At 32.6% G+C, this 27432-nt stretch overlaps 1 protein-coding gene across 1 annotated transcript in view; it reads right to left on the bottom strand.

Annotated features, from left to right (window-relative positions):
* The window catches only part of LOC140060877 (uncharacterized), a 33214-nt gene extending 14717 nt beyond the window's left edge, over window positions 1-18497 (bottom strand). Inside the window, exons 1-2 of the mRNA XM_072107238.1 lie at window positions 18466-18497; window positions 8398-8970 (exon numbers count right to left, since the gene is read on the bottom strand). Of these exons, the coding sequence (XP_071963339.1) occupies window positions 8398-8956 (559 nt within the window). The 5' untranslated portion in view covers window positions 8957-8970; window positions 18466-18497. The remainder of the gene's footprint in view (window positions 1-8397; window positions 8971-18465) is intronic.
* Between the last annotated feature and the right edge of the window lie 8935 nt (window positions 18498-27432).

Raw genomic sequence — 27432 nt, 5'->3', positions numbered from 1 at the left:
AATTATAAACACACTTATACAAAGATTAAAACAAGTACTTTCAAACAATATAAATTTTGTAAGTATTAATTAAGATTGAATATGATTTATTTAACATCAAAGTCATACTACTTTTTCGAATTTCGTCAATATTTCAAAAGTGATACCCCTCTGTGCGCTTTCATTGGGATACCTAATGGAAGGATTATATTAACAATCATGTTCAATAAATAAATTGAAATTAAAAATTAAATAAACAGAAACTCATGGAGGGGTTTCTGTATATAGTTCGTGTCAACAACCTAGTTTAAGGAAATCACTTATATGCAATGCTTACTACAGTAGATAAATAAATAAAATATATCATAAATTTATAAGCATAGTTATGTAGGGCAAGGGCAGAATTTCAATTTATCATGATTAAGTGTTTTGTTTATTAATGACAAATGAACACAATGAAAACATGCGTTAAAATACCTGTCCAATCAGTATACATTATTAAGTGTTTTATACATTGTTTACTATACACTATATCACCATTGAACAATATTCAAAAAGACTTCACAGCAAGATGTACCTTCTTTGATCCTGCTTCCACAAACCCCGCCCCCATCACCCCGCCCCCATCACCCCGCCCCCTTCACCCCATTCAGTTCACTCTTGATCCCATGCATACTGATCATATTCTTAAAAAAACCACCTTCTGTAGAATTTTTCCTATTAGTCATTACTACTCTTTTAAGCCTCCTAAATCCTACACTCATATCATTACTTTGACATCTCACCCTACACTCATATCATTACTTAGACACCATCACCCTACACTCATATCATTACTTAGACACCATCACTCTACACTCATATCATTACTTTGACACCATCACCCTACACTCATATCATTACTTAGACACCATCACTCTACACTCATATCATTACTTTGACACCATCACCCTACACTCATATCATTACTTAGACACCATCACTCTACACTGATATCATTACTTAGACACCATCACCCTACACTCATATCATTACTTAGACACCATCACTCTACACTCATATCATTACTTTGACACCATCACCCTACACTCATATCATTACTTAGACACCATCACTCTACACTCATATCATTACTTTGACACCATCACCCTACACTCATATCATTACTTTGACACCATCACCCTACACTCATATCATCACTTTGACACCATCACCCTACACTCATATCATTACTTTGACACCATCACCCTACACTCATATCATCACTTTGACACCATCACCCTACACTCATATCATTACTTTGACACCATCACCCTACACTCATATCATTACTTTGACACCATCACCCTACACTCATATCATTACTTTGACACCATCACCCTACACTCATATCATTACTTAGACACCATCACCCTACACTCATATCATTACTTAGACACCATCACTCTACACTCATATCATTACTTTGACACCATCACCCTACACTCATATCATTACTTAGACACCATCACTCTACACTGATATCATTACTTAGACACCATCACCCTACACTCATATCATTACTTAGACACCATCACTCTACACTCATATCATTACTTTGACACCATCACCCTACACTCATATCATTACTTAGACACCATCACTCTACACTCATATCATTACTTTGACACCATCACCCTACACTCATATCATTACTTTGACACCTCACCCTACACTCATATCATTACTTAGACACCATCACTCTACACTCATATCATTACTTTGACATCTCACCCTACACTCATATCATTACTTTGACACCTCACCCTACACTCATATCATCACTTTGACACCTCACCCTCCTCTTAAAACAAAACTGCTTTGCTCATGTAAACCAATTTAAAATGCTGAAATTGCATGAAATTTAGAGTTAATTAAACAAAGTTTTGACCTTTTATGTTTACATACAAAACTGAACTTAAACTGACCCCATGCTATTATTTAAGTTTCTTATAAGTACCGGACGGGACACCACATAACAACCTGTTATCAAATAGGTCAAATTAATACAATAACTCTAAATTATTTAATACAATCATAGTTCATATTGTAACACTCTATTTACTAGAATAATTTACAGATTGATAGGTTTAATATTATTATTATTATTAATATTATTATTTCACAATGAAAAAAAAAGCTTTGCAAATTTGTCTCACTGCACAAATACAAATAAATACTGCATGTGTGTATAAATTACAACCACCTATCAGATGAAAAGTTTAAAAGTAGTTTAATTTGTAAAAGATACATTTAAAGTTCAATTAAATTAGGAAAATCACTAGTACTATATCCAGGTATTATTTTTTACTTTTTGACAGCAAGGAAACTGATGGATCGTGATATCGGCAAATTAAGAGAGTTTAAAATGTCGGCCTGGATGTTGGAATCATCAAACATCATGTAATTGAACTCTACTTTATGAGTATTGCTATATGATATGTATGTAGGAATATGTTACTTTGTAAAATAATGGCAAACTATGTAAGTGTATATCCTTTTTTTCTAATACTGATGATGATTATGATGGTGAAGAGTGATTTAGTGTAGTTCAAATTTCTTTTGCATATCAAAAACAGAAATTGTCATCATATTCAGATGAGATTCAAAGTTAAAAAATGAAGAGTTCAGATAAGGGTAAAATCTTATTGGAGACTCTCCGCCTTACTTTTGTTAATAAAAGAAATAAGGCTGGGGTCAAAAAGATCTACACTAACTATAAAATGTAGTTTCATACTTAGTTTTAGTAGTAGATATGAAAGTTCTAAAGTCTCTCCAACTCATTTGGGAAAGTTTGTAACGTTAAGAAATCTTTTTCATTGAGTAGGCCTACCTAGAAACTCAATGCTTAAAATACTCTTTCAACTAAATAATCTTAAGAAAACCACTACACACAACAGTAAGTCTGCATTCAATGCCAAATGTAAACTGAAACATTGAATTGGAACACAAGAACTAGAGGAAATAGCCAATCCTATTTCTACACTTGTTTTTTTTCTACTACTACTACTACAGTAGTAAACTGTAAGCAGATGTGTGGGATAAAAACAAGAAGCGATTGCATGACAGCTAACTTCCTTGACAAGACATTCAATGCACTTCCTGTCTTTGACAATCTATTATTTAATTTCATTTATTTACACTATTGGCAATCATGTAGACCCCTTGTTACACATTTTTCCAATAAATTTATTACATATTTTATTTATATATTCTTTATACATATAATTATAAAGCAAAAATATTAACTTTTTAATCTAAAATTATGCTGTAAGATTCTTGATGTTGTAGAAAGTAATATTTAAGGTACCGGTATAGGTTGTTTTTTTTAACTAAGCTAATACAGGAGAAATATTACTGAAGACAAAAGTTTATTTGGTTTTGATTTTGAAAAGGTAGAACTTCCTGAACTTTCTGGAATGTTCTAACAAATTAAAAAACAGGAAGCTATTAAAGTATTAGAGTATGACGATTACAAGTTTTGGAAAGTTCAAAACATTGAAGATCCCACTTCATTGTTGTGTAAAATCATGCATTGTATTTTAAAGAAAATATCTCTTTAAAAATTCCTAGACAGCCAGAAAATAAAAGTAAATGTAGAATTAAAAACTTAAAATAAAAATGTTACTTTTAAAGTAATTAGATTTTAAAAACTGCTGTGCTGACTAGAATACGTTTTGTTGCTGTCAGCACTAAATGATAATTCACAAAATTAAAGGTATGTGAATTTTCACTTACAAACTTTCTAATACATTTATCTACCAGCACGCATGAACTTTCATCAAGCAAAACACTTTATTATGATATATTATATAATTCCTTATGAAGTCTCCATGACAACCAAAGTCAAAAGCTACAATTTACTTCAACATTTAAACTGTTTTTATTAAATGATACAAAAAGATAAATGTTAATAAAGTTCATGTTTACAAAACAAGATCATACAACCCATATCTCTTCCTGTTGATCTATAAGAGTATTATAACTTTTCCAGACAACAAACTTAAAAAAATAAAATCACCTTCCCAAGCACTTTGAACTCCATGGCCAGATATTGGTGTATTTTGTTTAGCTACTACATGTGCACGTTTTTTCAGACTTTTTTCCAGGTCACCTAGTCGATCTTCCATTCTATGACAGAAGGTGATATCCTGTCCAATAGTGTCTCCTCCTCATAACAACTTGTGTGACAACTTTTTGTCATGTTTTTTTCACACCACAATCTACTACTTCTTTGTTTTATTTCAGCCTATGGCGTTGCAGAGTCTATGACGTCATTCATGCATTGCTAACTCCCCAATCACTATAATGCTTCAGTAATTGCATCACTAGTCCTTGCTATTCTTAGAGGTGACATCATTAAAGGTCATCCGTGGGTTGTAATCTAGAGGACCCTGGAATTCCAGGGGCTATCACTTTATATATATAAAATGCATACATATAATAAGAGTAAAAATGATGTGCAATTATAAGAAATTGTACATAATGTTTTGAGATAAGTTTATCAATTTACTTAGTATCAGTCTATAATTTTGAAAATATGGTATTTCAAACTTAATTAATATTTTAACCAGCCTACTACTGTACATACCTAGCAACTCTTTCACCTAGGCGCAGTATTGATCAGGAACCAAAAAGCATAAAATAAGCAGATAGCATCTATATCGTTAGCTAATTTTGCACATGAGCATTAATTACCTCTAATATAACCGTTATATAAGAGGTAATTACATTTTTCCTCTTTATTGCATAGCTTATGTTTTGTTTAAGTTTTAACGCAGCTATTATGCCCCTTTTTAGCACTGCTAAAGCTGTTTTATTCACTGCTTAAAGATGTATTGTCCCTATGACTAGTTAAAAAAAAAAAAAAATAACAGATTTCGAAAAAAGATGGGTCATTTTGAAGTATCATAATAGTTACTAACTATCACCAAATATTTGTCCCAAAAAATCATTTAACTGAAATACAGACGTTTTTTTTGTTGAAACTCGCTTGTTTGGCTACTCTGTATGCATAATCATAAATCTTTGTTTACTTTCGCTTGCGACGATTTTCCAGACAAAATTTAATCAAACTAATTTACCTGTTAGTTACGTAAACTTGTTGCTTTTGGCTTGAATTTTTTACTTAAAGTGAATAATTTAATATTACTTTGATATGGCTAATTTAAATTTAGAATATTTTGACCTTCATTTTTTTGTGTTTCAAGGGACAATACATCTTTAAGCTATGTTTTGCTTTGCTATTGCTAATTTTGCTTTTTAATTAAAACTGCTATTGCTATTTTAGCGATTGCTATTGCTCTTCTTTGCACTGCTAATGCAATTATATTGGCATGCTCTTAACTGTTCGTTAAGCTGCTGAAACTTTCACCATTGCAGCTGAATATTCTTCAGCAGTGATCTCACAGGAACAGATTCTTTGCACATTAGCAATTATTCACCTCACCATTGCAGCTTACTACAGGTATGCTTAAACAAAATATATGCTTAACATTAAATGTACATGTGCATGTAAGAATAAAGCAGCATAAGCTAAGTCTTTGCTTGGTTAAAGCAAAGTAAAGCAAATTTCCTCCTATTTCTCAACACTGTCAATAGCAGTGTCGACCGGCAAAAGGACCCTATACTGCACCTTGCTCAACTCTTTGCAGACCATAAAAACAGAGTGTTACAACTTGGGACTCGCATTAACAAAACCCTCCATATAACAGTTCATACAGTGAGGCACTGGAAGTAATATTCTATCTTTCTCAATTAATATTTGTGTTTAAATATTATTTTTTATTATTATTAGTAGAATTCAGGAAATTGATAGTGATTGTTTAATTTCTACTAATGGCGGTAATGAAATCTATGTTCGGGTGTTGTTACAAGACAGTTTTCTAAAATATCTATCTGTACTTAATTAATGTACGAAACTGAAAATTGTGTTTATTCATTTTCAAACGAAACAAAATGTCCCATTCCATTGGGATCACCTTATTTAGAGAAACAAATAACAAAGATCAAGAAAGGCAAACAAAATGCTGACTAAAGACCAACAAATGTCTATTAATCGGCCCTAAGTATCTTACGGAGAAGGAGATATCTCTATTAAGGGGGATCTTTTGGTCCTTAAGTGTTCCATAATAGTGGATATTATGTAAAACACATTTAAACAATTTTGTTTACTATCAGAATAACATGTATTGTCCTTGAATTAATTGCATAAATGAACCACTCTGGGTCAACAATTGGTAAAATAAAGAGTCATTAAGATGTTGTATAAAAGTAAATGTATGCTGTGACCATGAAGAACATGAATAGTGACTATACACAGTAATAAACAGACTGTGGTAAACACATCTCATGTTGCCAATCTGTAACTGCAGTAATTTTCAAAAATATTCCACACATATCAAAAAGTAAGCGACTAATTACAGGATGGATACACTATATATCATCATGCTTGTGTCATTTTAGGATTAGGGAGCGAGTAGAGTAGAAGCAATCATAAGTCTACAAGCCTAGCTCTGCTGTACATCAGTATTCTGATTCAACATATGCCAGGAGGAACCCTGAACCTTGAGAGTACAAGTACTGATACACCATGCTCTTTATTCTACTGCTCTGTATGTAGGTAGAGGATTTGAACTCAGGTTACTGAGATTGATAGGCATTGATAAGCACCATGCTGCAATACCACTACTACAGTATAAGTTTAGATAATGAGGCTCCAGTGTATACTATACAGAGGTTCCACAAAGACTATGAGTATTTGATATTAATAATGCAGCATCGCTTGATAATTAGCTGGCAAAGTCCATCACTGGCCTCGATGATTATCCATCGCAATCATTATTCCTTTGGTTTAATTAATACAGTACTGATGCAAGTTCACTGTACTTTTACTACAGTTTGAGTTCAATCATAAAAGTGTATAGTAATTAACAGGTATGACCTTATTATTTCTATATACGCCCGTGTTTATAATACAAAGAATTTTTTTTAAAATTATTTAATTGTCAGTAATTTCATGAAGTCGTTTATTATTTCAAGTTTTTCTTTAATTAATATCATACATGCCAACACTCCTATTGTGCTTCCGGTTTTCCACATTTTCTCCCGGATTACAAAGTTATTTAATAATTGATAAATAAAACATAATTTTAACCAGGTAATACTGTCAATCAACCTATGGTCATTATTTAGAACACTTAAAACAAATATATTTAAATATCTGGAACACAATTTAACTATATTACACTGAATTATGTACTTCAAACACTTCTTTCATCCAAAACAATAAAGTTCAAGTAATTTGAAAAACGTTGTCAAAGTCGAGGATTAACGAGAATGAAGTGGATTTGCATCATTTGAGAAGAGAAATATAAAGACCTTGGTATAACAACAATACAACACAATTTGGCCAGAAGCCAGCTAAAGAAACTATTATTCAACAAAAAATAATAAACGCCCTACAGAATGAAACCTAAAATTATAATAACCCTTCAGAAAAACAATGAATTTAAATCGTAAACAATTAATTTAAATCGTAAACAATGCAACAATAGTAAAACCGCAATATCTGTAAATTTGATGTTTAATACAATTTGATTATTTAATTAATCCGTTTAAAATGAAATTTAAGCCTCAGTCTCTTATGAACAATAGCAATGTGTAAATTACATGAAACAAAAAAAAAACACAAAACAAATTATAAATCCTCATCTTTGAGAGAAAATTGCTGCATAATTTTATAACAGTATAAAAGGTGAAGGCTAATATCGAGGCAAGTCCAGACTTGTCCAATGCAGATGAGGAGGCTACCCTGAAATTCCCAGGTCTTGAAACATGCAGAGATGAAAATTAATGTCTATAAAATTAACATCGTTCAATAACTTCAGTTTACTGTGTTTCTGATGAATACACATTTTAAACATTCTCCTAATAATGTTAAACAGCTGTGTTGCTATTTATTATTACGTGAATAGCGATTCTCTCGTAAACAAAAACAATACTGTCATTATAATGTAACCAATTTATCAGAACTGGTAAAAGGGAAGCAGACAATTCAAATGAAATTGTTATGCAAGTGTATGTTGTGTAGTGTAGCATTGAATACAAAAAACAGACAAAACTAAATTTCTGAACGCAGTTTAGTGGCATCTGGACACAAAGGGACCCTTTGAGACCAAAGGGTATATAGTGTAAGGCACAATATAAATAGAGTGAAAGCTAGCAGGTTAAAATCGTACAGTATGTATAGGCACTATACAAGTCAACTATTATTATTCATTCATTATTCATTATTATTAGTGATGCCATGACTTTTTGGTAAAAGAAAAATCCTGGTACAGTATAAATAAACTCCAATATGACATAAAACATACTGACCTTGTGCTAAAAGTCTACGTCTTGCCATGTAACCAAACCCACTGGCATTATTCATTCGTATAGTTACATGCGTCCGTATATAAAATGAGGGACTTGTCGGTGGCGTTTGAGTTGAGGTCGTTAATAATCCGTGAGGCGCGGATCCATACCCGGAAGACAGGGGTGATCCAATGTCCCAGTTTGCTATAGTGTGCACTGGTGACGCCCTTTGCACGGGCGCAGAATAAGTCCTACATTGTGGTGGTATGCGTATATGAGATGGGCTTGGTGCCGACTGTGTGGAATGTGTTGGAGATAGTGATGGTATAGAGATTGGTGATGATATTAAAGGCGTGTTAACAGCTTGATCGGGTGTTTCCGATTGAAGGAATACATCCTCGTCTTCTTCGTATATTGTCTCATCATCTGTCAGATAAATACTCTCATTATCACTCTGCATCTTCAACGTATGCACATCCACGACAACCCAGTTGTCTTTGCGCCGCGTACCACCTCCACTTCTTCCTGGACTCTGTAAGCCTTTGACACGTGTTGTTACTTCCACTTCAAAATCGCTCATAATATGATTACACTCTAAAAATCAAAAAGAAACAAAAAAAAGTCAGCATCATGTTCCGAATCTGCCAGAGACATATGTGTAGCGGACATAACTGGAAGGGGAGAAGCAAGGATCTATGTTAAATGTCAGAGAGAAAGGACAGTACTTAAGTGGAGCAGTAAAGATTTTAATGTGTAAAATCAAGTTTGTATAGCATATTGGTCTCAAAGGAAAAGTGTTCATAATATATCTAATTCTTGTTGTTATTATTACATACTGTACTTAAATATTTATTTTGCTTAGACATAGAAACTGAGAAAGTGCAACATTGTGAAGATGCTCATCTGTGATTCTAAACACAGTTCTACTACATTATTATTTGTTGTTTAAGCCCCATTAAGCTATATGACGTACAGGCTACTGTCTCTTAATACCCAAAGATGGAATACAATAGTTTATTTTTAATTTCTCTGAATTGTTTTTGCAGTGAACTATCTCTGGTGCCGCACTATGAATAGTTAACCAGACCTACATAAAATCTCAGTATACTTTTTATGTAAAATAAAACATTTGTTCAGTTAGCTGGAATACATTAAAAAAGACATTCAGCACACATTTTTATGACATTAATGATATGATGTTCTGTTGAACATTTAATTTGTTAATGAGTTTATGTTTTAAGTTTTGTTGATCTTCTAGTTGTAGAATTTGAAAATTGTGTCACTAACATAGCTGTAGGCCTTCATCAACAGCTCTTTAAAAACAACTTTTTAACCCAGAAACTGCAATAAACCTTTTACAAAGGATACCATCTTTATATGCTGTTTCTAATTATGTTACTACATGTCTAGACAAGAATTTAAAAACCTAGCAAATTATAATAATCCAATGACACAAATAAATTTGATTTCTTTATCATTATAAGTAATCAAGCGAAAGCTTTTATGTTTATGTTTTATGTTTGTTATGTTCTCTCTTCGGAGAGAGAGGCTATATTGTCGGTTTATCCAAGTAAGCAGGCACGAAATAGACAGAAAAGGCAGGAAAGTCCAAATGTAAAATTAATTGAGCAACAATGTTGGTCCCAAAGTTACTATTGATAAAATTGTGTGTGTATCATTATTGAAACTTTTTTTATTGGTGAAAATTTATGAAATTACACTATAGTATAACTATTGAACTACTGTACATAAAATGCATTATAACACAACACATCATTGTTTCTGACACTTTTATGCTCATAGTCTATTTATGAGTCTGTACAACTGTCCCAACTTTCTTGTTGCTAAAATAGCGAATAAGAGGCAATATAGTATAACAGAAACTATTGAAGAACATTAATATTGAATAAAATAGAAATTTAATTTATTTTTTATTTTTTTTATTCCAATGTAAAATTAAAATTGTAATAATAATAGTATAATCATGCTAGTACGAAGAAATAAATACTCGCAAATAAATTGTAATTTAAAATCATGATAATAAGTTTTTTTGTTTCGTTTTCTTTCGGTTTTTATACTTGTACTATTATTGTTGCTCTTTTGGCGCTTCATAGAAACAAAAACATTGAGCATGAGGAGTTACAGTATTAAGAAACACGTCTGTAAAAACATCAATTTAAAGGATTTATTTATTTGTTTTTATGTGTTTTTCCTCCTGAAAGTTCTTATATAAGTCCTAATTTTAAAGTGTGATATTCAGAATAAAGTCAGTTAACAAATTTGGAGTCAAAATACAAGAAAGGCAGGTGCGAAAGAAAAACATCCTCTGAACCAACACAATGGAGTAAATATTTACCAACAAACAACCAGTCAAGTTTGTTTGTTGTAAAGAAAAAATATACATTTACTCAACGGGCGAAAATAATGTGAGTTTATCTATGTTTTGCGGTAGTATTTAATTATATTTATGGTAATAAATGAAATCTACTATGTTTAAAATTATGTATGGATAAACAAGTATTGTTTTTAAGCTGTAGTATATCTTATAATTTGCAATCTTAGGTCTTGGGTCTTAGCTTTCGTGATCTTAGGTCTTAGGGGGTCTTAGCTTTCGTGGTCTTAGGTTTCGTGACACCCTAATTCTGGCTGGCTGTTCTGGATATTTTAATCACATGTTTTGTACCAAATCCTCAATGAGTTTAGTGTAAAAAGTTCTAATAGTAAATACTACACCCATTTTTAAGATAAGATCATTATCATTAATACAGACAGTTAATTTAAAGCAATGTTTATTCTAGCTGTCGCATGTTTTGTACGGTAATGTGTGAACACTTCTAACTGAAAACACAACACCAATTTTTGAAAATATTTTATCTCGGCAGCAGACTGGATGGAAACGAGGCTCCGTGTGGATGTAGCTTCCATCCTTGTCTTCATTAGAGGAAGACGGTTTTTGAGAAATGCATCAAGTTGTGATGCTTAACAGTTGGTCTGTGTTTGCCTAGAGGCAACAAGTGGTGGGGTATTATCACCAGCAGACGCAATCCGGGACGCAATCATCAAAGCATTCAATGCAGACACTGTGAATCTTATAACAGGTGAAGTAAGCAAAAATGAAATAGATAAATGAATATAGTTATGATAGCTGTAGAAGAAGTCCACATAGAGGCTCTATTACACAGAGTGTGGGATTGCAACGTACACCAGCAATGGTAATATGTGTCATTAAATAGCTGGAATAACAAAAATAATAACAATTCTGTGGAGGTGCAGTAAAGTTAAGATACTACACTGACATTCTTTAAATGTAATGATGACAATGAAATGGTGCAAAGCTAAATGGCTATTTTGTAGGCCTTATAAAAACTGGTAACTGCATGGTGAAAAGTGTATTTCCTATTTATCAGACCAACCAGATTTATGCTGTTGGGCAACAACAACAAATTAAATTCGGTTTTGGTTGATTCAGGGTAAATCTTATCTCATTCTTATTAATAATAATTTAGATAAAATGAGGCCAAATAATCCCAGTCACTAAAAAATATCAGTTTAATTCATAGTCATACAATAATTCTAAATATTCAGTATCGCTTTAATTTGAAAGACTGGTCTGTATACTGTAGTATTTTTTAATTAATAATTGACACAGATCACACTGGTTAAGAAAAATTACATTTTAGTACTTGGACGACGTTAAGCACATTGAATGGGCAAATTTGCATAACATTTGCATACAATAGACTATAGATATATATTTCAAAAGTTTAAGTATGCACTGTATATTTACTGCTATTATAGTACATTACGCCCAATATAAGCACATGCTAATTGATAAAGCAACTAATCCTGTTTGTACGCTCCTTTTTTTTGGAAGAAAAACTCTCCACTGGCGGCCTACAATCATTTTTGGGAAACAATAAATTAATTTTAATTATGAAAAGAAAAGGCACAGTACATTATTAAAATTAATCTTTTATAAAGTGCTTTATATCAATCCTCAAGTACACATAGTATACCTTTTTGAATTAAATGGTCTTTTTGAATATGCCGCTAAGATGCAATTACACATTATTAAATCACTGAATTATAATGGCAATAAATGTAATAATCATCCAACCTAGTATTGGTCAAACATTTACGGTGCCGAGCAGTTTACAATATGAGTTCAATGTCTTATTTGTGTCATTGTCCTAACAGATAGTTGATTCTGTCTCTCAATACTGTTTAATTTGTCTAGCATCATAAGCAAATTCTGTAATACAGCGTCACATCAATTGTGTATTGCTGGGTTAATAACAAAAATATTTAAATATCTAAATTTTTTTCTAGATTTCTATTATTTATTAATTATTTCATTTACTTCATCATTTATAAATCCTATTTTTATTTTTAGTTGTTGTTACTCGATATATTTTCATGTTATCTTTTTACAATAGCATTGGAATGAGTCCTTAATGATCAGATTCGGTTGGATGGACCATCCTTGTTAAATATTGTTCAAATAAAAAAAGGTTTAATTCCCATAAATAAAACAGGTGTTTGTTATATTATTTGATATTATTTATTTATACTGGGCGACCTCTTCAGTCAAAACTTGTCTCTCAGAGGGCCCAGTTATGATCAGTGGCTGTGATGTAATAGTACATCGGGTAACACGCTACTCGTCTATACTAGGTTCTTTTAAGTGCACATCAGCTAGATGTGTAGCCTACACTGGACCAATGGTTTATAGTCCTTTATCAAGAAGACTTGTTTTACCATCAGAACCATGGAGCAAGTGAGCCAGCTCGAACCCTTGCCGGTGTTATGGCTACATAATTACGGTTTCACTGTCTTAACCGGTTGGCCACTCACATGCTTTTGGTAGTTCACAAAAGTTGTCCATAAACAAATTGTAACTAGACTATTTCACACCACAAATAACAACAATTAAACAAATGAATTGGTACATAACACTTTCTGATAAATATATGATATGATATTCCAACACTTCCTTCCTTATGGAAAGGGAATGTATATCCCAAGCTGAGAAACTAAATAAAAAAACAACAATAGAACAATAGGAACCACATCACAATAAAGGTCAGAGTAACGCAACACTATAGTAGTATAAGTTCATTTAAATAGAGATTTGATGGTTCTAAATCGTGGGAACACAACAGTCCAACGTAACTTGATAATTTGACATGATTTTATGACCTATAGGTGTCACAACCTATGTAACAACAAAATAACTAAGGTCACATTATGTCACAACATAGTCAATTGACTATGGTCACAACAATGTCACATCAGTGATTTTTGTCTCAACCCTTGTAACACTACCAACAAAATAACAATAGTTCAATTAGGAGGCCAATTGATTCTTTTCAAAAGCTAACCTAATTAATCTAAATCAATATGTGATAAGTCAAGTTGTGCTAAACTAAGGTTTTCCGAAGTATTACTAATATTAATTACTATTACTATACTATTATTACATAATAGCTGGTTGGATGGAATGATTTGATTTGCGAAAATGACAATAATTATGTGTTTTGTAAAGGATGAAAAGATTAAAAGGCTGATGAAGATGACATCAATTAAAAAGTAGGAGCAAGTTAATAAAATTAATCATTTTAAATAAAGATATTATCACTAAAATTGGTGCAATAAAACAAGGCCATATACATGGCTGCAGTCGCGTGCTCAAGTTAGTGTTTACCAACCGACAAATCAACCGACATAGTGAGCTGTAAAGTTGCGTTGCATGCAACCAAAAATTCATCAGCAGTCTTAAGAAACCTACCTATCGTAAAAATATGAGAGAGTACAGTATCATCCTTTACATACAACAACTTCGGGTAAAAGAATGTTCACATTGAGAATCGTGCTAAAGAGAGCGTGTACATAGAGTACTCTACATTAGGTCAGACTTATCTTACTTTGTCACACAGTGCATTTAATGCTCCAGTTTTAAGACTTAACTCACTTTGTTCTAAATCAAGTGCATTTACTCCAGTTCAGACTTAACTCACTTTGTGCTAGAGAGAGTGCATTTACTCGAGTCCAAATACTTTACGTGAGTGCATTTAATGCTCCAGTGTTCCAAATAACTCACTTTGTGATAGAGAGTGGATTATACTCCAGTTCAGACAAATACTTTAAAAAAGAGAGTGCATTTACTCCAGTGCAAATACAGTACTTTACGTAAGAGAGTGCCTTTACTCCCGTGTTCAGACTTAACTCACTTTGTGATAGGGTGGATTTACTCCAGTTCAGACAAATACTTTAAAAAAGAGAGTGCATTTACTCCAGTGTTCAAACAAATACTTTACATAAAAAAGTACATTTGCTCACGTCCAGACTTGACTCACTTTGTGTTACAGAGTACATGTGCTCTAGTTCAGACTCCTCAGAGCTAACTTAGCTCTTATCTAGTTCACAGACTTAATGTCCTCTCCTTCAAGCATGCATTAACTAATGAAAATATAGAAGCAACAAATCCAATCCTCTTCTTGGACTACTTCATTAATAGTCCAAAATAAAGAGAACTCATATTGATACACATAGTTAACATTATTAACATTAACTCGCAGTATTTCCGCACGAAATTCTTTTAAATGTTAAAAGCATGCCAAGTGCTAATTAAAGCTCAGGTACAGGCATGAATTTTAAATTTAATATTTGGTTAATTGTACATAAATCAAATATTTGTAACAGAAATCGAGACGAAAAAACATGAATTTCACTTAATATGGTCAAATACAAAATTCTTCCATAAAAACCAGGAAGACTTTTTTTCAGTAGTTAGGTAGTTAACCTAATGTAATAACATGTCTGGTGACTCCCTAGACGGTGAAAAAAGATTGTGGATATATGGTGGATAATTTTTGCTATAGCATGAAAATAAAAATCTGAAGTTGAATAAAAATATCAGAAATGTAATATTCAAGTTATATTACCTATATTTAGTCATCTGATAACATTTTTTACCACACCGTTTATTTTTCATAGCTTTTTAAAATGACTCTCTATTTACAAAATGTGTGTACAAACGAATAGAGATTTTACTGTGTAATTTTAACTATCCCCCCACTGATAAGAAAGTGCTTATTTTCAACAAACTCGTGTAACACAAATAAAATCCCAAAAATTATGAAACATAGGGGAAACTATAGATCGATAATTATTGGAATGTATGATCAATAGAAATGTTTTGCCCGCACGTCACCTGGCCTTTAAACAGGTAATTCAGAGATCTATACTTGTGAACTTTAACCAACAGAGAGACAAAATACTTTATACATTTTCTTTCAGTATACTACTGTGCCAGCAGATACAGTGCATGTATTAGTGGTAGATTGTATCCCACTCTCACTCACAATATATTGATGACAGAACGCAGCTATATATCACTTAATTAATCATATTTTTTATTGATCATAAATTAACTTGCATCCTTCTCTGAAACATTATTCAATAAAAAGTATAAATGATTTATTATATTTTCGCATTGCAGTTGACATATTAAAAGTTGACAATTGCGATGATTCACCATCATAAATGATATCATTTGCTTGGCATGATCAAGGTATGTAAAATGATTTTGTAACAAATAACATTCTTGTCATCTGCATAAGCTTTGATTTATACCATATCATCATTTTTATAATTGCATGAGAGACCGCGCTAATTTGGCTGCATGTCATTCATTTGGTCGCTTGTCGCTAATTTGGTCACATGTCCATGTAGGTGTTTCAGTTCTTCCTTTCCTATATTATCAATATTATGTTCTCACCGTGTCCCTTTTATATACTGATATTGATAATAAGTTAAAATAACATAGGAAAAATGTATTCTAAATACTTGAGACATGATTCAACATTATTCTTTCTTAACATCTTGCACATCATTTCTTTAATGTACAGTAGTGCACATTTTAAACATTCTCAGTTCTGAAAACTTTCCATTTCCACAAGAAAGTTCAGTAGTAGTACAGTACCAGTATCTGTGACTTCCCCTCTCATTATTCCGACTAAATGTCATTAACAAACATATGTTTGTAAAACTACAGTACTGATACAGTACATCATTTCTTTAATAGAGTGTGCACATTCTAAACATTTATCAGTCTAGTTCTGAAGACTTTCCATATCCACAAGAAAGTTCAGTAGTACAGTACCAGTATCTGTGACTTCCCCTCTCATTATTCCGATTAAATGTCATTAACAAACAAATGTTTGTAAAACTACTGATACAGTACCTCATTTCTTTAATAGAGTGTGCACATTCTAAACATTTATCAGTCTAGTTCTGAAAACTGTCCATTTCCACAAGAAAGTTCAGCAGTGTGCTCCACTTTGTACTAGTTTACAAGGTTAATTACAGTTCATTTCCAATGTGGTTTTTTATTTTCAGACAACTCCGGATCTTTTGAATCCGGGTTAAATTAGTGGCAAAAAGAATGCTTTATGCAAATCAAACGGTAGAATATATACATATTTAGTAGTTTTTATATAAATATTAATTATTTACAGTGCTTAAAACAGAAAATGGTGACCTTTGTCTGTGCAAGTAATCTTTTGTATTTCGGTAATAGTCGAAAGACCCACTTCTTAAAATCATCAGTAAGGAAAGTAAATTCTACTATATATGGATATTTCATTTTTAATAGTAGGTACTGTATCATTAAGAGATGAGAAGATGATGAGCATCTTCAAGTGGCTTGCAATTATCCAATAGCTGTGCTCAATCCTTTGTATTTTGTATCCTCTTTTCACAGGGAGAGAGGCTATTGTCTGTTTATCTAGGTAACCTAGACACAAAATAAACTTTGTTATTTTCCTGGACTCCTTTTGTAATGTATTTTAAAAGTTGTCAATTCAATCTTTTAGCACTTAAATAAGAACTTTAGTTATTAGTGGATAATAATTTAATTACATGGTTTAAAGTGCTTTCTTATGCCATTTTTCAATTACATTTAAAGCCATTTTGACTGAATACATCATATACTGTGTAAACACACATGATGACTAATTGTTACATAACAAACTCTGTATAAAGTTCATCAGTGGGACCTGACTAGTTGTTATCACACACAAAGGATGCATACTGATCAACTCCCTTATGGCAACATGCCAATACTTGAACTCATCATAATATTGTAATGATTGCGTTTTTATTTATCATTTCAAACAACTGTATAGATTAGTTGTAACATATTGCAAGTATGATTTTCAATTGGTGTGATACTATACTATTAACACAAATTAAGGATACACAAAATACTGGAACATAAACAAAACCGCTGGAATACCATCGACAGGTAACAAACAATAGTTGGTTCACAAACATCAGAACTAAAACAATTACGGTATACAACAAAGACAAAGGACTGCAGATGATGTTAGATTAAAAATATGGCATACTGCCAAATTGGTCTCATAATATAGTTGCTATAGTAACAATTGTGAATATATAACCATGACCCTTTGACATAGTGGTTATTGATAATGATATCTGGACACAATGGTTGATTGACATCATGAAAAATTTGTAAAAAAAAGACAAAGACTATTCGATTGATTTGGTTTCAAACTCCTCGCTGTTTCTATCTATCAAACAGTGTAAATAGTGGAGTTAGTGTAACCAGGGAGTCTCTGTGGTGTAACTATTCCAGCAGTGTCACTATCTGAGCAGTGCAACTATGCAAGCAGTTTTACTATAAGAGCAGGGCGACATTACATGCAATGCGAGTATAGGAGCAGTGCGACTATATGAGCAGTAGTGTTGTACAGATGGTCTTTGGAACAAACTATTTTGAAAATGACTAATAACTTCTGAAACTATTGACTAATCATTTGAAAAGTAAATTTACAGAACTATGTAAAATACAAGATTGTAACTTTGTAAATAGGTGTGGTTGTCATGATACAATAACAAAACAAAAAGAAAGTTCTCTATTAATAATAAGCCCACACACTTAAAAACAAACAATGGCTACCAGACAATACCATGGCAAACTGCCAAATGAATCAAAAGATAAATTAACTTATTATAAAGGACAATTACTTTAATTGTCACCACTCATATCAACAAAAAGTTTACCTGTACAAAAAGTTCTTCCAAAGACTGTGGCTTTTCGCTACCACAACAACGCATATACCTTGGCACATTGCCACATACAAAAGTTCACTGAATATTTCGCTTTATGCTTCGTTCTGACGCACGTACAAAACAATAATTATGTTTTTCAGTATGAATCAAAAAATGAAAATAAACTTTACCTTTGGAAACTTGCAATTAAAATCAGTTGACTGTCATTTTAGTGACTTAATTCAAAAGAATTCAGTTTCCTATCTGTAAATAGATCTTGCCATTTGTGGTGTTAAGACACTCATGAGGGCGCTATTACTGTTTGCAGTATGGAATGCATTCAAATAATTTGTAGTTACTGTTAATATGTTAAATTAGACACCCTCCTTTGGGACACCTCTATTCAGGAGACCTCTATTAAGGGGACACAATTCAATGACAGGAACGAACGAAAATATATGTCTTAACACTAATGTTTTGGGTCTGTTTAATAGGGGTTATAATGCAATTTAAATAATTGAAAAACTTTCAGAAATTATTTTACCATGGAGGATTTAGATAATTAATATTTTAAATAATTCCTCCATGATCCGACAAATACTTTTTATGAACACTTGGCATTTCTCTCTGGCTATATACTTTTATACTTAATTTTTGCCCTTTTAATTTGTACTGAATTAAGATCTACAATACGAAAAGAAATGACGATGTTAAGTAGGTGTGTCTCACTTGAGGGCGTCCTGGTGGCGGGCTGACCCATTATCTGACGGGGGTGGGGAAAAATTAATGTTACTAATGTTCTTCTTTTCGTAATGTTTACCTCTCATCGGAGAGAGAGGCTAGTGTTGGTTTATCCAGGTAAGCTAGGCACGATAGAATGAAATTTTTCCGTAATTTTCTAATATTGCCAATTACAATTATCTTGACATTAAACTAATACTGAAAGTTATAACTGCATACAGAGTCACAATCCACGTTATTACAATAGATGTCACAATTTATATTGTTTATTTAGCTCTGAAAATGACAGTTCATTATCAGATATCATTGCAGCTAAATTATTGATAAGTCATATTAATTCTATTTCATAATCTCCCTTGTCATTTTTCCAACCATGCAAATGATATTGCATGTAACAACATTTAATTGAATATACAAGGTATCAATGCTTTGTTTCTCCAAGCCAAGAAATTGAAATCGTAGCAAGATGTCATCTTGAAAGCATTGTCCGTAACACAACAACGCTTTGTTTCTCAATGAAAACTGTTTTCATTGAGCTATTAAAGAATTCAAACTAGCCAAGATAAAATATTAAAACGTTTGTTTATATTTTGAAATATGTAGAACTACGGATGAATGGCTTAGACTTGCCATCAACATTTTAATAAAATAGATACTTAAATGAGAAATAACATATACTGTATTGGAATCGCTAAACAGTATGAAACATCAGGTAAATAACTGTTTTAACATTTATTGGAATCAATAAATCTTCAACTTCAGTGTGAAACATTACTTACAGCACATATTGAATTAATCACTAAACCCAACTTTAGTGTGAAAACATGACAAATAAATGTCTTTACTTAAACCAAACTTAAGTGTGAAACATTACTTAATATTAACTGTCTTTAAACATTTATTGGAATCAGTAAATTTCTAATTTACTGTTACATAAATGACATTGTAATATTTATTTCAGCTTACCTGGATTCCAAAACATAACCTGGAAAATTGAAATTACCTTTCATGAAGTAATTCTTTTCAAGCCTTGGATCAACCTAATTCTATCGAGACAACATGAAAGCAGCAGCTGATGAAATATCCACATCCAACACAATTACCTATCAATTCAATTGCTACATGATTCTGTACTTTTTACAAATACAACTCTTTTTACAAGGGAAATACAACTCTTAACTCAATAATGCTTCTTAAAAAAGTACATTGACACAGTATTCCCTAATTGGTACACAGTTGTATCTTGAAACTATCCGCAACTGTGAATGATGGGCACTGATTGCACAAGGGGAAACCCCTATATCTCTAATATTAAATAATACGGTTTTCTCTTAATTAGTTTTGGGGGATAGGGTTGGATCACTAAAGTGCCACACCTAACAATTTACGCCTGGCGTCAACCTTCCAGGCGCTACGACGTATAACCAATCGGTTAATCATTGATTATGCATTAGTTTGTCAACCGAGAACAAAGGAATCACTGTCAGACCAATAAATAGTAATTATAGCAACAATACCCAACAAATTTAATGAAACTATTCTATTCCAAAAATAATATTAATAATTCTCTACAATTTACTTTCTTTAAAACTAAAAAAATAATAACTGTTATGGCTTGTTTATCAGTAAATTTCAAATTGATAAAAAACATCCAAATGCTATAAATCATAACAGATTTAGCGAGGAGAAAAGTAGAATACAGCGACACTGTGTCTGCTGCATTTTACTCACTTAAAACACAATTTATTATTCTTACAATTTGTACAAATTATGAAATAATTATCATTCATTTAGCAACTTTAGATAATATTAAAGTTTAATTAATTAACAATGATTTATCTACTGATTGTAGTAGAAGTGCAGAAACTGTTTCCAATAATTGATAGCATTGTGCTGACAGTGACATTTTTGTCAAAGTTATTTTAAGAACTAAATAATAAAGTTTAGTTAATAACTAAGTCTGATATTTTGTGTTGTACATTTTTTCTTACTAAAGTATATAATCTCTGTATATACGCTGTACAGTACGTAAGTAGTTCATGTGTACATACTGAACATACACAATGTTATTAATGTTTACATGGGAATATATTCCATACTTAATGTATTCTTTTTAATACAAATAAACATTCCTAAAATACAAGCTGTACATAATGGCTCCTTTGTCCTTATATACACAGGGATGTATTCTCTTTTACATCCATACTGCATACTGATTTAGTGCTTACAATTACACAAACAAACAGTGGCGTTTGCAGTCTATGATTGCCGCTTAGCAGTCTATGATTGCCGCTTAGCTGGATAAACCTCTTTCTCCGAAGAGCGGAATACATTACGAAAGAACATTAGTATACATTAAAATATCACACCCTGTCAGATAATAGTATAGTCCATTACCAGAGCGCCCTCAAGTGAGACACATCCACTTAACATCGTCATCATTTCTTTTTGTAACGCCGTTGTGTGTGTACGTATAATACAGAAACGAAACTGACATTCCTGGAATTACTGAGGAATTACTAAAGATAAAGAAAAACAAGAACGAAGCTAAGTGTTGTATTCTAGTATCACAGTTACGTGAAAGAATAGACAGACTTAGTTGAGAAAGGATTCGTTACAATTTGATATCTTAGGGTGATCCTAAAATAGAAAGATACCGATACATTGGGGTCTCCCTGCTACGGTGAAGTGGGACTGGCACTTAGAGTGTATTAATTGCCGCATGTGTAGTGAGATATCCCTGTGCGACATTAGTGTCCGTTAGACACCTTATAAGTTTAAGTCACTTCCTAGGCCTACCGAATGAGCTAAGCCTGTTGTACCACCCTCAGAGGTGAGTCAAGCTGAATCGGCAGGCCTACTGTACCTGCCGCCGCTCTGGAAGTTATGACATTACACATGCTGTACTGAACATAGTACACCTTGCAAACCAGTCTTGTATGTGTAACTGTAAGTAACTTGTACGTGCAATTTGTATGTGCAGATCCCACACCTGTTTTGTCTACAGATCTATTTATTTGTGCCATGTTTTGTCATTGAAAACATATCCACTGAGAATAATGCTTACCATATTGTAAGAAACTGTCTGTTAAAGATTAAGGATTGTTTTCTGCAGGAGCCATAGCTTGTTTTAAATAAACCCATAATCAAACTTGAAATGCCTTTATTGAATCGTTATATTAGAAATCTATGGATTCCAAAATAAAAATAGTTGTGACGTCAGACTCTGGGCACTGTATAATATTTATACGTAATGTACAGTGTATAAGGCTGCCGTTAAAACTTGAACAGTGTACACATGTGAGTGTAAACAGTGTACACATGTGAGTGTAAACAGTGTACACATGTGAGTGTAAACAGTGTACACATGTGAGTGTAAACAGTGTACACATGTGAGTGTAAACAGTGTACACATGTGAGTGTAAACAGTGTACACATGTGAGTGTAAACAGTGTACACATGTGAGTGTAAACAGTGTACACATGTGAGTGTAAACAGTGTACACATGTGAGTGTAAACAGTGTACACATGTGAGTGTAAACAGTGTAGACATGTGAGTGTAAACAGTGTACACATGTGAGTGTAAACAGTGTACACATGTGAGTGTAAACAGTGTACACATGTGAGTGTAAACAGTGTACACATGTGAGTGTAAACAGTGACTTTGTTAACCAACCACAGTGTGTATACAACAGCGATGTCGAGTGATTAGAAGCCCATGTTCTTCCTACTATAAAGCAAGCTCTACATTGCACATGAACCTACCACATATGGCGACTTTCATCTTTGAGATGAAGGTTACACACAAAGCCACCAACTACATCATTTATTTTAACATCTGTTTTTTGAAAAATTTGTTTTCGTCATCTGTATATGTGCTAAGCCAGTCTTTAAATCAAATCTTTAGTCTAAAGTAGTCTATCGGTTGACTTTTTGCTCAGATGGTAAGCTTAAATACTGCAAACTCAACTCATAGTCACAAATTTCATCACTTCACATGTACAACCTGGTAGTCACTAGTGTACTCTTTATGACAATTACTATTGGTATTACTAGGCTTAGACCTACTGTACCATGATACTATCAGGGTTACTAGGCTTAGACCTACTGTACCATGATACTATCAGGGTTACTAGGCTTAGACCTACTGTACCATGATACTATCAGGGTTACTAGGCTTAGACCTACTGTACCATGATACTATCAGGCTTACTAGGCTTAGACCTACGGGTGTCACGAAAGCTCAGACCACGAAAGCTCAGACCCCCTAAGACCTAAGATCACGAAAGCTAAGACCCAACACCTAAGATTACAAATACTAAGATATACTACAGCTTAAAAACAATACTTGTTTATCCATACATAATTTTAAACACAGTAGGTTTCATTTATTACCATAAATATAATTTAATACTACCGCAAAACATAGATAAACCATGGATTAAAGAATAGAAGGATATGCATCGACGGTGACATCAAACGATTTTACAACGCGCTTGCCTATACTAAAGCACTGCTGCCAATCAAACAAACACGTTCATTGAACTCCGTGTCTCTAACCGCGGCCCTCTGTAAAACGCTGCGAATCAACTGTTACATTTTTTGAGACCAAAACGTAACCATGTAGAAATCGTATGCGCAGTCTGAATGTTCTATTGACATGTCTGCGTCGATGATTAATTGATAACAAACATATATTGCTGAATAATTCTGTTTTAGTTTCATCACAATCGGACTACGAAAAGTTCACTTTCTTACGACTGGTAATTTTAGGTAGTTGGTAATATTAATAAAATATGCCATTTTTATATTTGAATTATCATTATTTGCCTGCCATCTTCTGTCATTAAAAATTGCGTTAATCTATAGAATATTAAATTATGCATTTGACCATGTATGTTGTTAGCGTGGCCGGTGTTCAGACATACAACAATCGTGTTTTTTAATATATGGCTAAGCAGTGGTTTCTTCATAAATCTCCTTAATTATCGATGTGATTATATTTAAACTGTAGTGCCTGGTGATTGGCTAGTGGTTATGTCATCCACATCACATCCAATCACCGGGCCTAATTGAATGAAAACAGCGATCCCTGATCCGGGATTGGCTGGCTATGTATAGTTGCGATTCGTTACCTAGCGGTCGTTTTGAAAAGTACACGCAGGGCAAACTTGATCACGAACAAACGAAGTAGGCCTACCTATTATTATTATTCACACAAGAAGTAAGACAACGGTGAGTATTTAAGATTAGCCTAGGCCTACCTAGGCAGTATCAATGTCGGCAAATCATAGGGTTTACTAGCCCAGTTTAGCCTAGTTAGTACAAGGCCTGGGCCTAGCTAGGCTAGCATTCTTGCTGATTTTGTAATTTTACAACAAATGAGACAACTAATAGTTATTGTCTCAGATGTAGGGCTACTACAGGTCATAAAATGCTACTTTAATCATCATAAAAAAATCATTAGCGTAGATCAATCGCGGCAGAAACCAACATAGTCAATAGTTGACCATCTACAAACATCATGCCACCAAAGAACGCGCGAAAGAAGCGTAGTAGCCAACAAGGTTAAATGTCGTTGCACATGTGCAGTAAACAATATATTAGGCACGCGACCGTTTCGTTGTTACCATGCGGTTAATTAAACTGTAACATTGTGGGCGGTCCGCGGTCTGTCGGCGAGAGTCAAGGAACCCTTGATCTCACGTCGATGCATATCCTTCTATTCTTTAATCCATGGATAAACTCACATTATTTTCGCCCGTTGAGTAAATGTATATTTTTTCTTTACAACAAACAAACTTGATGGGTTGTTTGTTGGTATATATTTACTCCATTGTGTTGGTTCAGAGGATGTTTTTCTTACGCACCTGCCTTTCTTGTATTTTGACTCCAAATTTGTTGACTAACTTTATCCTGAACACCACACTTTAAAATTAGGACTTATAGTCCAGTCCCTAAGGGGAAATGATGTTACCATAGTGGATACAAGTGTGCCCTTTGGCATGTTGATAGAACATGATATGGAGATACCAAAACAAAGTTACTGGAAATCTGATTTGACCTCTGTGACCTCTGACCTCAATTTTTATATTTCTATCTTAAACAGCCATATCTCTGCAACGGGTTTGACAATTGAAATGATATTGGTGACAAATAGATCAGAGGGTACATATTTATATTCGCTCTAATAGAACTTTTTAAAAAAAAACGACCGGAAATGTAATTTCTCAATGTTTTGACCTTTGACCTCGGCTTACTATATCTCAATAACTACTGGTCAAAATTTCTTGAAATTTGTTTCAAATTGTTAAGAGCATACATATTTATATATACTCTAATTAAACATGTTCTTCCAAATCCACAGGAAATGTCATTTACTGACCTTTGACCTTTAATGTTTAAATATGTCTGTATCTCTGTAACCAAATGTCATAAAAAGTTCAACTTGGTGTCAAAATGTTCAAAATGTAAACATTTATATTAGCTCTAATAGAAGATGTTATCATATTTTTACTGGAAATGCCAGTTTGAGGTATGACCAGGATATACTGTTAAGCGTGCGTGTGTCATACTTATAATAATATACCTAAAATATAGATTTAATGGACCAGAACTACATTCAATATCCTATTTAACCTTTTACAATTTTCTTAAAACTTAATGTTTAATTTAATTTCAATATATAATTCCATCGCATGGTAGGCCTACACCGTAAGAGCAACACTTAATATCAACAAAAAATTAGATAAACTTAAAAGTTAAATAACATTTAAAAAAAAGAAAGAAAATCAGGATCTTAATGATGTATTGTCCCTTGAAACACAAAAAAATGAAGGTCAAAATATTCTAAATTTAAAGTGGCCATATCAAAGTAATATTAAAGTTATTCACTTTAAGTCGAAAATTCAAGCTAAAACAACTAGTTTATGTAATTAACAGGTAAATTAGTTTGATTACATTTTATCTGGAAAATCGTCGGGAGCGAAATTAAACAAAGATTTCAAACCATGAGTATGCATTATGCATATGCTAATTAGGATTGTTTACAACTCGTCACGGTTGAGAAGGTATTTTCACACAGATCATAAGGAAGTTTTATGATTATGCATACAGAGTAGCCAAACAAGCGCGTTTCATTATGGGATATGTTTTGATCAAAAACTTTGACTGGAAGTCAAAGTTATTTTTTTAACAAAAAAACGTCTGTATTTCAGTTAAATGATTTTTTTTTTCGAAAAATTTTTGGTGAAAGTTAATAATTATTATGATACTTCAAAATTAGCCACCTTTTTTCGAAATCTTTTATTTTTTATTTTTTTAGAATTAGTCAAAGGAACAATACACAGAAAGAAAAGAAGAATTAACCAATGCGATTTGATACTCATAAAACATATGACCTAATTATCAATTAATTGCTTGAAGTATGCTGAAAAAATAAAATGTTTGAAACAGTGAGGAAAAAGCGAAGAAAAGAAAAACATGTTTAAAATATTAGAAATCTGAAAAGGATCAAAGACAAATTAATTACAAAGCTAATTTCTTTTCAAGAACATACTGTAGTGGAATATAAAAGGAAAACAAACCAGTGAGCAGTCAAAATTACCATCTTGGCTTGATGAGGCAATAACACATCCAGCTCATAACACTATACAACAAAATCTTTGAAACCAGAAGAAATTAAGAGAAGCAATGATAATTATACTTTAATCCACAAAAACATGACAAAACTGACATCAACCATTACCGACCAAACGAACATTATCACATGTACACAAATAATTTACAAAAGTAATCAAAAAACAAAATCAGAGACCGACTAGAAGTAAATAAACCAATATATAAGGCTTTATACAGTAGGACCATCTTATACAGTTTGTCAATCAACTAAAATAAAAAGGAAATGAATATCACCAAATCTTTGATTTAGAGATTATCAGAAAGCATTTGACTCAATAAAACAGGCATTACCATATTAGAGGGAAATATTATACCTCAACAAATATTGATTACGATCGTTCAAAGAGAAGTTAAAGGAAGATTAGTAAGACAAGGCGACACTTAAGATCTTCACTGCATTGGAAGAGGTGTTTAATCAAAGAGCTAATCTAAAAAATAGAGTAAATATCACTTTAAAGACAAAATGACTTCCAGCCTATTTTTTGCTTTGAATTACAGTTTTTTTGGGTATGCACTATATCATTTTTTTTCAATCCAATTTTGGTGAAACTATTATGT

Source organism: Antedon mediterranea, chromosome 10 (assembly GCF_964355755.1).
Source record: "Antedon mediterranea chromosome 10, ecAntMedi1.1, whole genome shotgun sequence".
NCBI lineage: Eukaryota > Metazoa > Echinodermata > Crinoidea > Comatulida > Antedonidae > Antedon > Antedon mediterranea.
This window is presented reverse-complemented; position numbering and strand designations above follow the sequence as displayed.